Source organism: Lotus japonicus, chromosome 1 (assembly GCF_012489685.1).
Source record: "Lotus japonicus ecotype B-129 chromosome 1, LjGifu_v1.2".
In the NCBI taxonomy this organism is placed as follows: Eukaryota; Viridiplantae; Streptophyta; class Magnoliopsida; order Fabales; family Fabaceae; genus Lotus; species Lotus japonicus.
In genome coordinates, this window is record NC_080041.1 from 88,824,357 (window position 1) to 88,837,336 (window position 12,980).

The 12,980-nt window shown below is 36.2% G+C and overlaps 2 protein-coding genes across 2 annotated transcripts; both read right to left on the reverse strand.

The window, feature by feature from the left end:
- Window positions 1–877: 877 nt before the first annotated feature.
- LOC130727540 (uncharacterized) lies at window positions 878–5,149 on the reverse strand. Its single transcript, XM_057578694.1, has 7 exons — window positions 4,533–5,149; window positions 3,905–4,236; window positions 2,738–3,077; window positions 2,062–2,210; window positions 1,865–1,958; window positions 1,257–1,328; window positions 878–1,164 (listed from the first exon to the last, which is right to left on the reverse strand). The coding sequence occupies exons 1-7, from the start codon at window positions 5,043–5,045 to the stop codon at window positions 1,120–1,122; spliced, it is 1,545 nt and encodes a 514-aa protein (XP_057434677.1). The 5' UTR covers window positions 5,046–5,149; the 3' UTR covers window positions 878–1,119.
- Window positions 5,150–6,968: 1,819 nt separating this feature from the next.
- On the reverse strand, window positions 6,969–10,268 carry LOC130727541 (uncharacterized). Its single transcript, XM_057578695.1, has 3 exons — window positions 9,603–10,268; window positions 7,812–7,892; window positions 6,969–7,683 (listed from the first exon to the last, which is right to left on the reverse strand). The coding sequence occupies exons 1-3, from the start codon at window positions 9,985–9,987 to the stop codon at window positions 7,265–7,267; spliced, it is 885 nt and encodes a 294-aa protein (XP_057434678.1). The 5' UTR covers window positions 9,988–10,268; the 3' UTR covers window positions 6,969–7,264.
- Window positions 10,269–12,980: the final 2,712 nt, after the last annotated feature.

Genomic DNA, 12,980 nt, shown 5'->3' on the forward strand with positions numbered 1-12,980 from the left:
GGGGAGAGGTTCTTCCTCGATTGCTTGCCATACTTACGGTCTTACCACTTCTCAGGTGCATATAAAACGTAAATCACAAGCAAAGCAAGTAACAAATACCAGGTAGCATGCAATAAAATAGACCAAACACACAAACGCTTCTGTAAAACTTAGTTTTCACAAAAACGGTCCCACTGGGTGTCACAAGTAAGTGAAAATCAATTGATTACAAATATTATTTTTTAATAGTAATGGACTAATTTTCTATTTTCATCTCCTATTATTCAAAACTATTTATCTACTTATATAATAATTTATAATTTAAATATAAAGTACTTTTTAAATAATAATATTCTTAATTTAGTTAACTTTTATTGTCAGTTATCACATGTCACAACTAAGTGAAAACCAATTGGTTAGTAACAGAATTTTATTTAAAATATAGACTATCTTCAAAACAATAAAATAAGCTAATTAATAAAATTTAAATTAATTTTAGTTATTTTAAAATATAGACTCATTCATTAAAATGTAAAAAATTTAAATTTTTAAATATATATTTTTATTCAAATATAACATTTTTCCTTATCATATCCTGTTCTTATCATGGACAACTCAAACACAGGATAGGATAAGAGTCTATCCTGCTCTTATCATATCTTGTTGCTATCTGCTTACATATCATATCCTGACCACCAAACGGGCCCTTAATCAACTTGATTAAGCAATCATCTCGAGCTCAAACTTTAAAGTACACCTTGAGCTATAGTATCATAATATGTCGGGTTACGAAACAAAAGACGCAATCTTGCTACTAAATCTTGCTACTGGTCAATTAAAACTTAGTAGCTGAACACAACAAAGTGTTCACCTATTATCGTGAATATGAACGAGTAAATCACCAGAATAATGAAACTTTCTTAAGCCTCTTTTTTGGAACAATAAATGGATGGGTTATTTCTTAAGATAAAACAACTTAAGTTAAGAAAAGTTAAAATTACATTTAGAATGCTAACTACATCCTCCACCTCCAAACAACATACTGACTCCTCAGGAAAAATTCAGCCTGATAATCAAAGTAAAACAGGGAACCAAAAAGGATAAATTATGAAGTCAATTTAGGAGCTAATGGGCAACAACTCACTCCAGCTTTATAGCGTCCATCTCGTTGATCACCCCTTCAAGCTGCATACAAGACAGAACGAATTGGTCATATAAGAAATAACAATACTTGGCAGACCTGAAAAATATACATCACACTGCAGACGCAATCCTACCTTGACGATCTGCCGCAAGAAGTAATCACCATAACGTTTGGCAGGTTTAGACTGCACAACATGAATCAAGTCCTGCAGCAAATGAAAAAGTCAATTAAGTAAATATTGGAGCACCATCAGAAACTGGCATACAGTTCAATTCAGGAAACATAATTTTCAGCTTCACAACAAGAAAACTAAAATGAATTCCTGAACGATGTTTATTGCATTAGCAAAAGTAGTCAAGTAGGGATTCCATTCATCAAAAACGTGAAACATAATTTTCAGCTTCAACCAGGAAAACTAATATGAATTCCTGAACAATGTTCATTGCATTCACAAAAGTAGTCAAGTAGGGATTCCATTCATCAATAACATTCTTATTCATTTGCATTATTCTCAGCATACAAAACAACAACGGACGTAGTTGATCTGAACTCAAAGAGACACGACCATAAATTCAGAAAAGAATTAGCAAGGAAATGCTATTAATATCAAGCTATAAATTCAACTGAAAATTACACTGGCGCTAATATGGCCCAGAAATTCTGTTAACATTTCAAAGCAGTATTCAGAAATAAGAACCCCTCCGATGAGCAAAGTATTAAGCAAAGGGAAATAGCGCTTACTTCATCAATATAGAAATCCACATCTGCATTTGATGTAATTTTTCCATCACTATCAACAGCATGTGTCTTATGCTTGTATGTCGTCAAGATAGTCCTGCCAAGCATCAAATTGAAGTGCGTGTCAACTTATGTCCAAATTTATATTTCATATTGATAAAGTAAATTCTAAAATAATTGGATGTCTGGCAAGTTGCAACCTTAAGGTGGGTTCATCCACTTCCATGTAACTTGCAAGTTTTGCAAGGGAGATTGTTGAGTACACTTTCAAGAAGGTACGGAGGCCTGATAACAACTGTTGTTGCTTGGCTTCATAAAGGAACAATTTCAATTGAAGTCTATAAGCATCCTGACAAAACAAATAATATTTAGCATTTCACATAGGAAAAAAGAGCGCAAAAAGAACATCTAAACAATTATCTCTGACAAGTTGAGCAACTCTGACAGATAATTCTAAACCTTTTATTTAACCAAAGCCCTAAACCATACAGGCTCAAGGTGTCAATTGAGGTCCAATATAAGATTAACAGCAAGAAATGTGTGAAGTGTAAACAAATAAATTAACATTCAAAAGAAGAAAAGTGGGGGGAAAATACTGAAAACATTAGTTCTTAATGAAACTCATAGGAACTCAACTTCAAGTGCCAAAATTCACATTCAATAGTTCATTAACTTTCTTTAATGAGGTTAGGTATTTCAAATCAGATGTATACCCCCCAGGAAGCAGAGAGAAATATTCAAAAGTAAAATAATATAGAGAAAACAAATTTGAAGTCAATTGGAGCTAAATTCAAATTTGAAGTTTTTCTGGAAGGCTACGCACACACTAAAAAATGCTTCTGTTAGTCTGGAACACAGATGGAATCCAAGGTATACCTGATTGTAATTTACTAGAGGTTCGTCAAAGCTAGGTGCTGATGGGGTAATGAACTTGGGACATGCATATGAGAAGAGCTCATCATACATGGCAAAAGCCTCATCATCATAACGCTGCATTCTACCCATCTTTTCACCATACTTCTCTCGGAGCTGAGAGTTCACAGTTTCATCAACAAGCCTGCTTTGGGGGCAGAGTGAAAGGCAGATTGCCAGCAAGGCATACATTTGTTCATTCTTCTTCAGTATCTGCTCATATTGTGGCGATTTATTATGATACTGCTTCGTCTTATAGATGTACAAGAGGATTTTGTTAAATTCACGGATTGCTTCCACATATCTGTAGAAAAGGCTACAGGTTAGGACATGTAAAAAGATAAATGAGAAGGGAAAACAATAATAATAAAATAATGTACAAAAAAAAACATCCTGTGGAATTAAATTCTTCATAACACATGTTCAAACAGCCATTTTCAATGAAGCATCATTATAAGCCAACAATATGTGACATGGTATACTTAAATTGCACTACTTCCAAAAATGAAGTATGGGATAATATACAAGGTTGTTAATCGCGGGTGGCGGCCTATGGCGGAGAGCCAAAAACCCGTCATATATGACAAGTAATAGCGGGATATCGGCCATGGTGGAGAGCCAAAAACCCGCCATATATGACAAATAACACCAACGATATGTTGGTCCGGTCTTTAAATAAGATGAAGCTTGCAAGTACATAATACTCCAAAGTGGTTGAGTGTTCTCTGCTTTCTAATCCATGAATAAATTTTAAATCCTCAATAGTAATATATATATAAACCATAAAAGCTACAGAAAGAAAACATTCATAATTTCATTCCATGCTTGCATTTTACAAGATGATAGGTAATATAAGACAACCAACAACCACAATCAACACTACCAACTCTTTTTTTAGGGGGGGTACATAAACACTTCCAAACTATACCAAAAAAAGGAAACCATTCATCCAGCAAACACTGCAAAGCTCCCTCAAACGACTAAGATTTTAGCAGGTAATTTTTTTCTTCAGAAGTAAAGACAACACCAATCACTAACATTGTAAAGATATTAATCTAAAAATTATTGGTCATCATACACAACAATAAAACAAACAATCAACTTAAGCAATAAAGCAACAAAAGTCATGACCTGCGGAGCATAAGATTGGCAAAACCATAGTGGTAAATAGTAGTGATGTGACTGCCAATGACACTGGTGTAAACACCCTGCTGAGTAATATCAATAGGAAGCAGGCACTTAAGACCAGTGTGATAATCCCCCAGAAGACAGTGCACCCTAAGCAAACCAACCATGCTGAAATACCCCAAAACCTTCAACACATTGCTTCCCCCATTGTAATCGTATCCATCCGTAGCAGTAAACTGCTCCAATCCCTCCTTCTCCTGCTCCAGAATCTGAATAATTGCAGATTTCTCCACAAGCGCTTGCAAGTAGTTCAGCACCCCATAAACATTCCATGCCTAAACCATAAACATTAACAGAACAAACACAGTTAGTTCAGGATTTCAATAGCATGTTTGAATCAGCTCATCATCAATTCCGAGAATCAGAAACTACTCGCATAAGCTTCTCTAACCGGCAATGATTTAAACCTAAAAATCAATTGTAGAAAAGCTTCTAAACATGCACAAAATCGCTTTCAGCAACCACAATTCCGAATATGTTCCCAATTTCACACAAATAACAGCATAATTGCAACCACAATTCTGAATATGTAAGCAATTTCACAAAATTAACAGCTTGTTATGTAGCTGACCTGATCAAACTGTCTCAGGAGAGCGATTTCCTGTTCAGTTTTGTTCTTCATCTTCGCACGATACTGACAGAAGCTCTGAAACTGGTAAACGAACTCATCAACCATATCCCAAAGCCACTGATTCGGCAGCTGCATATTCACAACGCCGTGGAGCACAACCTGAAAGAGCGAGCAGTAGTTATCCCACGAATCAATCCTCTGGCGGAGAGTGGGGGTAAGACGAGCATAGAGGTGGCGGAACCACATCTCCCTATAGAGGAGGCAGAAGACGTGGTCGTTGTCGACGTAGTGAGCGACGGCGTCGACGGAGGGCCATGGAGTATCCTTGAAGAGACGCTCCGATAGGGTTTGGAAAGAGGTTTCGTACATCTGGTGGATCTCGTAGACATTCTTCTCGCGGATGTGGCGGTAGAGGTGGACGACGAAGGATTTGACGGAGTCGGGGACGTAGTTTGGGTCGTACCCGGCTTCTTGTGGTGGCTGCCGCTGCTCATCGAAATCCTGAGACGCCATGTTTGCTTTGGAACACTGATTCGAGGTTCTACGAGACTGATACTGGTAGATTAGGGTTTTCCGCGATAGGACGCTGAAGTGGATTAGCTGAGATTTTTATTTATATACTGAGGCATTGTTGTGGGGGGTTTTCTGCTGTTATAAAATTCATTTTGACAAAAAAAAATTACTTTTATTATTTTGTTAATTTATTTTTAAATTGAAAGCCTTATGAATTTGGTGTCAATATATAAAAAATTCATAAATTTATTTTATTTAGTCTATCTTTATTTATTAACTTATGTGCGGCTCATATTTTAAATAGACCTCTCATATGGAAATAGAATGTTGGAAGCAAACAAAGAAAATCAATTGACGGTGTTACCGGTAGAGTTTTCAAAGACTTTTAGTGCAATGACTAGGGCGAGAAGTGCTTTTTTGAAGCATACTTATGATTGTTATCATGAGACTACTTTGAATCAATGAGCGGCCTAGACCCGGATATGTGCTTGCAGGTCATGTTAGTAGTGGTGGTAGGTTTCTCCTATGCTTGTTGGTGGTCCTGGTCCTTCCCGCAAAGTTTTTTTTTTTGTTTTGCCCTTTTTCCTTGCTCTGGGTTGTTTAATTGTTTTGTTCATAAGGCTTTTTGGTTTCTTTTCTAAGTGTTTTGTTGGGCCTATTGTTTTTCTGGGTTTTGACCTCGTTTGAGGCCCTTTTCCATTTTGGAAGATAAGTTGTGTATTATTGTTTTTGCTTTTGAAAAAAAAATTGTCTTCACATGTATTTCAAAGAATTAATGAAATTGAGTTAAGAAAAAATATTAAAATGAGTGTTATTAGCATTTTTCTTCTAAAAATATATATATATAGCATGAAAAACTCACATGAGATGATTTTAATCCATTAGTTAATCATCATTGTCAATTTTCATTACTTACCCTATGTTAGCACAATACTTTCCAGGTTAACATTATAGGATGATTTCTATTCTGCTCATGTTGTTCTTGCTATTCTCTAATCAAAATAAAAAAATGGAATATTTACAGTAAAAAATAGTTAAATGTCTAAATTGAATAGTGATATGCTCATGTGTCATTTTTTTATTGAAGATAGTACCAACAAAATAAATGGTATTGTATCTAAGTCTTTACCAGCATGGCAAAATTGTAGCTCTGATAGAATCAGCAAGGCCTCAGAAACAGACACCAAAGAAAAGGCAATGGGTTTGATATAAAAAAAATAACTATAGGTATATTTTGTGTCATATCAGATTAAGAAGAGGTCTTTTTCACTACTTTGGTTTTATTATGTTAGTTTGTGATTTTGTGATCAAAGTAATTTATTTATAGCAATGTAATAGTGTTCTTCTGTGCTTACGAAGGGTTTGTCTTTCCTTAGTTACTTGATGTAAGTGCCGTTTATCCGTACTCATAGCTTCAATCCAACGACTCGTGAAAAAACAAACTAATAAGTCATAATTTCAAGTCCCATTCTTCTTCATGGGACAGGATAAAATGTAAATGTAGACCTTGTAAATGTTTTTTGATCCTAGGAAATGTTATTTTAACCCTAGGGGCTTCCCAGCCTTCGATTAAGGCACCCTGAAATTTTCTTCAAAAAATAGAACCACCATATTCTATGTTTTTTCAGGTTATAATATTCATTGAAAAGATAAGACATTTTCAATGCACAGCTTGGTTACTTAAAATGCAAAAGATCTTTCGAAAAAGATAGGCAGCTTGCTCCAAGACTATACTGCAACAAGGCCACAAAGGATTTAGCTTAAATAAAATGTAAGTAAAAGACTTTAACTCACTTCAAAGGGCCTATGGTGAATATACTTTTATGCATACCCAAAAAAATACTTGACTCCACGACCTTCTTATAAGTTTCAAAATTAGCTGCAAATGAAGTACACAAACCATGTCTAAAGGCAAGGACTAGATAGAGAAAATCAGCATGAGTGCTTTGCAATCCACCCTAGGAAAGTTAAGCTTGGTCATTCACAATTTAATACTAGTTATTAACAAACTAAACTAAAATTCCCTAATGGACCATATTAAATCGTAGTTCAAAGGAGCACCAAATTCATACTCCTTTTAATCAGTACTTGTATTGTCATATGATACATGTCAAAACATTTTTTCTTCTAAAACTGAATCCCATACCAGCCCAGCATTCTTTAAGGCATGAAAGGCTGGAAAAGATGATGTCAAGCTCTTAACGCTGAAATTTATGAGTTCAGAGCCTTTGCCTGTTTGAGTTAGTATGTGTTAAATGAGGTGCCTCCTCATAACTGTCAGGTTCATCTTCTTCGTCAGATGAAAGAAGGGATGAACCCATCCATGTTTTAAACCCTTCATTAACTCGTCTTTCGACCTCTGGGGTGACTTCCAGGGGATTTGCTTCCAGCATTTCCAGCCCTAGATTCCGACTACTAAAGCTCCCCTCATCAAGAATCACAGCTGCCTTTCTCCTCAGGAAGAAGGCAGTACCACCATATAGAACAACAAATCCCCATGATGCAACTTCATAGCACCAAAACAGAGGTGTAGAGCAGTTGCTCATGAATGTCAAGAGACTTGAACCAAGAAACAAGGCAAGAAGACCAAAGATGATAGCAAAGATAAGATTCAATATGGATAGACAGCGAACGCCACCTGTAGGTTATCCAAAGAAACAAAAATATTTCAATAAATTTTGAGCCCATAAAAAGCTCAGAGTCGGATGAACATAGATGCTAGAAAAAGCACAATAGTGGAAAAATCATTGACTGATAAAAATGTACCCCGTCTTGAAGCACAGTAATTATTTTCAACCACCTTCAAGCATCCATGCCTTGTTGGAGCAGAATAAGCTACAGTGATGCCTGGAAGAAAATTATGATATAAAACAAAAAAATCAAGCATAAGCAAAATATATTCTCCATAATTATGGCATAGAACTTTTAAATGAATATAGCAAGACATTAACATAAAAACATAAATTCCAGTGACGAGATAATACAGTAGGAACAATCAATTCGGCATTCATACAACACAAGTAAATATTATTATACCACCAAAGAAGAATTGTACTATTATAGAGGCTGCATCTGTACAATACATTACAGCTAAAAACAAACTTCGGATCAAGAGAGGAGATGTAAGATGTAGAGATAAGATAAGAAAGCACACTGTTAGTGGTGGGAACAACAAACCATTGACCTATATAAGTTCCAACATCATCAATTCTACAAGAAATCCCAAATAGAAAAGGATTATAAGTTCTGCAAAAACTAAAGCTACATAAATTGAATATATTTCAGAACATAGTTAACTGGCTGACAATCCTAGATCCACATTATTAGCAAATATGTCAAAAAAGAGTCTCCATGGTTGAATCTGTGGGCTGTGGCATTATCTAAAATGACAATGAGGTCAGAGGCTTGTACTGGAAATCACAAATGACAAACAATAAATACTCTCATAGTGGGGTAATATCTATTTGTGGAACTCTTGGATTCACAAATTTGTGCAGCTGTATAGGGAGCTTCTCTTAAAGTGTAAAAGGAAAAATATTTCATTTAGAAGAAGCATATGGTATGGTTGTGAGGTTGTGATTCTAAGACTTGTGAACGTAGTACTACCCTGCTTGGATAGGGTAGAAACTTCCCCCATCTAGATTCTCATCTTAGAAATAAATCAAGTAATACAATAGGCCAAAATTTTCAGAGGTAACCCATACTTCCATTGCTGGACTGGTATCAAGCATACTGGAAATAACCCATATATTTATGAGTGAAGATTGTCGTCAAATTTCAGCAAAATCAGAAACTAGACAAGTTTATGGAGAAATGAGAAATCATAATAATTTGCATTCTAAAGTAGGGACACAATCCAAGAGCACTCAATTATCTCACCAATTCAACTTGCACCAAGTAAGCTAAGGCATTTTTCCCCTCTTCAAATCCTTTTTTACTGACAATAACCATCATTATGCACCTTTTTACGCTCTTAACTCAATGAGACTTCACTTTAGCCATGATGTAACAAGTAAGGAATTAATTTCATCAAAACCCCAGAGATAATTCAGATTTGGTGGTGATTGTAAATCATATTCCATGAAAGGACGATATCCAATACAATTCTTCCCCACATTGTTTTTTCAAACAGCCCACCCCTGAATTTCTTCAATGCTATAACATAAAGCAGATCTGCTACGCCCGAAACTCTCTTAATTATTATACTAAAAACTACAAATGTTTTTGACATTAAAGTCGAAATTCTCTGTGACTAAATTTTAGGCACCTTCTTATTTCAAGCCTCTTCCCCACTAGGCGGCAATTGGCTATATAGATCACGTGATGTGACCCAATAGAGCTATGTCATAGATTAAGTTTAAAAGTAAACTATTTGCCTCTAAATCTCTTTCAACTTCTACTTTCCTTTATCTCTCTCTAGCTCTAACTAATTTGTCTATCCAACTCTTGTTTTTCTACCAATGCTTGAAAATAAACACACAAAAAACAGAGCATTCAGAACACTATAATCAGGTAGAAAAACCTAACCAGAAGCAACAATGAAATCAAATATCTTACCAGCAACAAGATACACAGCCGAGAGCAAGAAAAGCACCATCGATGGAACAAACACAACCATCCAGTAATAATCAGCCATCTCCTGGTCCGTGAGATAGAAAGCGCCAGGAAACAGATCCGAAGAATCAGAGCCACCACCTTTGGCTCCAATTTGCAAAGGTTGAATCCTTCGATCGACGCAGAACGGCCTCCTCGCATCGCTACCAGGAAACACGATTCTCAAACTGATAACCGTGCACACGAATATCGCGACGCATATCACAGCCACAAAAGCCACCGTCACAGGTCTCTGAAGCTTGCCCCATGCTTTTTCCTCTTCCCTGAGACTCTCGTACTCGCGCTTCGGCATAAACGCTTGCCGGAGCGCGTCGCCGATGATTGCCATCGACGGAGAAATCAGTGAGCAGTTCCCGAAGTTGATCAAAACGACATGAGTGATGGAATTGTGGAATCTAGGGTTTCGAATTTGTTCTGATGCTGAATTTCCAAAACCCTAACATGCTACTCTGATGGATTGAATTAGCAGAATCTATGGCCTCTGACGAGTGAGGTTTAGAGAACGATGTTGAAATTTGAGAATAGTGATCTTGAAGTGGATGGATTCAAAGTAGAAACTAAATGTGAAAGAGATGACAGTTAGAAGCTCTCACAAGAAAGAAATCATTTCCTTTCTTGAACTACTTATTTCTACTTTTAAGTTTTTTTTTATCTTTTTAATGGCTATTTTTTTTGAAACAAAAGGCTTAAGTTAGTTCTTAAATAAAAAAGGGATACATATGTAAATGATCCCTGAACTATGAGCGAGCGCTGGTTTTGGTCTCTTCCCAGAGTAACTTCCGGAAATAGACTCTCTGGTGAGCCAAACCACCATGTCTGAGTTTTGGCCTGCCATCCTACATACATGGACATGCTACGCCAATTAATGAGATGACATGGCTTTTGTTTTTATTTTCGATTAAAAATAAATAAAATTGAATAACATAATGTTAACTAAGTAAACCAAAACATTAATCCTAATCCAATTTTAACCTAAATTCATGCTACATAACATCTGAATTCCTAAATCCTCAGTTCATGTTCTAGGGTTCTTGAGTTTCCCCCAATTTCGAGCTTCAACCCCAAATTCGAGCTTCATCTTCATCATCCCATTATCTTCATCATCACATTCATCCTTCTCTGTGCTAATCGAGCATCATCTTCATCCCACTAACTTCATCCTCCACGAATCGGGCATCATGGGTAAGGCTACATCTTCCGGTTCTGGTTGTGCCTCCACTTCCGGTGGTCGTTCTCCTGCTGTCGTTGTTATGTGTCGAGGATTCTGTGACTGTGGAGAAAGGATTCTTTACCTGACCTCCCATAGTGACGCAAACCTAGGAAGGAAGTTATGGAGGTGCAGAAATTGGAAGGTGTGCAATCATCCTTTAAACCTTTCATTTTCACTCACTAAAAGAGTGATAATAATCTTCCTTGTTGACACATTCATGGTTTTCTCGTTTAAATTTGAGTCACCACCAAAGTGTGGCTTCTTTTTGTGGGATGATGAATATGTGTTTGAAGGAGCAAATACAAGAGTTGTATTTGAACTGACCAAAACATTGCATGAATTGGATGAGATGAAGAAGAAACTGGAAGAGAGCAAGAAGACCTTAGAGGAGAGTAAGATGAACTTAGAAGATTTGAAGAGGAAGAATGATAAGGTGCAGAGGAAGCTTGAGACTGAAATGATGAAGAAGAATATGGCCATTGTGTGTGTTGTTATGTCATGGTTTTGGTTTGTGTTTATGTCAGGAAAAGTAAATGTTGTTGTGTAGGTAGATGAAATATTGCCAGAAGCGTGAAAGACTCAAGATTCCAAACACAAAGCAAGCCACCGACACTATTCACAGCTGAGACCATTTTCCATCCGCAATTTGTATTTCCCAACAACAAACTACATTATCTATGATCTAACTCATACAATTTAGTTTCCTGTAATATCAACATTTCTACCTTCTCCCGAACCACCAACTCCCTGATAGATCGCCACTTCAATCTATTCCCTATCCCCCTCACGTTATAGCTAAGGATTAACATTAGGAAACTCTCAACTCCCCAACATCGCCGGGCGGCTCTAAGAGCATCTCCAATGCAAGGTTCTTAGTTCTTATTTTTGAGCTAAGAACTAAGAACTGAGTTCTTAACCATTGGAGGGGATGACGTGGAGTTCTTAGTTCTTAAGAATAAGAACTAGGTTCTTATATAAGGAGTTTTACTTTTTGAGTTCTTAGCATAAAAAATTATTTTTTCTCTCTCATCCAAATTACTTTATTACTTTATGAGTTTTGTTTTAGAGTTTAATGGGGATGCACTGACAGTGTAAACCAATTTTACACAGACATCCAATAACATTCCTTCATTTTGCCACGTCATTTTAATATCTTAAAATATTTTTTTAATTAAAAAATTAAAAACTCCCCTCAACCATGACTGCAAATGTTTCACGTCTGTGTAAAACCTCCAAGGCTCCACCCCATGTCCTCCGTCCTGCCACAGATCCAATGGTGGTTTACTGTTTTCAATTCATTGTCATGAAATTGTGGAATTCTCCAATTCGTCATATCTACAAGCTTTGCCCTACTCACGTCCATTCCCTGGTGGTGGCATGACGACACTGGCGACGGCGCGGACGTTTGTGTCACGATGATCTGGTAGAGATTTTCAGTGGCGGTGCGCGGTGGCTCTAGCCGCGATTTGAGCGGTGGTGACTCAAGCTTAGGGGCCGGAAAGCTATTGACGGATTTACGGCGGCTGCTACCACACCATATGGGTTTCAATCCAGAGATTCATGGAACAGGGTCAAAGTGCTCTGTTTTTGCCCTGATCTTTTATTTTTAATTAAAAAATATATTTTAAGATATTAAAATGACGTGGAAAATTGAAGGAATGTCATTGGATGTTTGTGTAAGACTACCCACAATGGTTTCAACATTCAACACCCTCAACACTCCACTTTTTCTCTTCCCAACACTCCACATCACCTTCTCTCTCCAGTTCAACACTTCATTCAACTTTTACCCACTCCAATGGTTTTTCATTCAACACCCTACCCCCTACCCCACCACTTTTATTTCATATTTTGATTTAATTTTATATTTTTCTTTTTATGATTTCATAAAATTAAAATTTACGATAAAAATTAAATTAAATAAACTATTATCGATTTAATTTAATTTAATGTTTTTTTTATTTAAATTAAATTAAATTAACGTAATATTTTTTTAACGTAAATTAAATTAAAACACTTAACAATTTAATATTTTTTTAAAAAAATATACACAATAATTTATTTTATTTTATTAACTTCAAATGGAAGAAAAGAAACTAAGCACACAATAA

Bases quoted from the DNA above. Each gene is read 5' to 3' on its own strand.
- LOC130727540 (XM_057578694.1), bottom strand. From the start codon at position 5,045: ATGGCGTCTCAGGATTTCGATGAGCAGCGGCAGCCACCACAAGAAGCC. The intron at 4,237-4,532 runs GTCAGCTACATA...TTTATGGTTTAG, and splicing joins TCCTGAGACAGTTTGATCAG to GCATGGAATGTTTATGGGGT. The intron at 3,078-3,904 runs GTCATGACTTTT...CCTTTTCTACAG, and splicing joins GCCAATCTTATGCTCCGCAG to ATATGTGGAAGCAATCCGTG.
- LOC130727541 (XM_057578695.1), bottom strand. From the start codon at position 9,987: ATGGCAATCATCGGCGACGCGCTCCGGCAAGCGTTTATGCCGAAGCGC. The intron at 7,893-9,602 runs GTAAGATATTTG...ATTTTCTTCCAG, and splicing joins GGCTGTGTATCTTGTTGCTG to GCATCACTGTAGCTTATTCT. The intron at 7,684-7,811 runs GTACATTTTTAT...GATAACCTACAG, and splicing joins TTACTGTGCTTCAAGACGGG to GTGGCGTTCGCTGTCTATCC.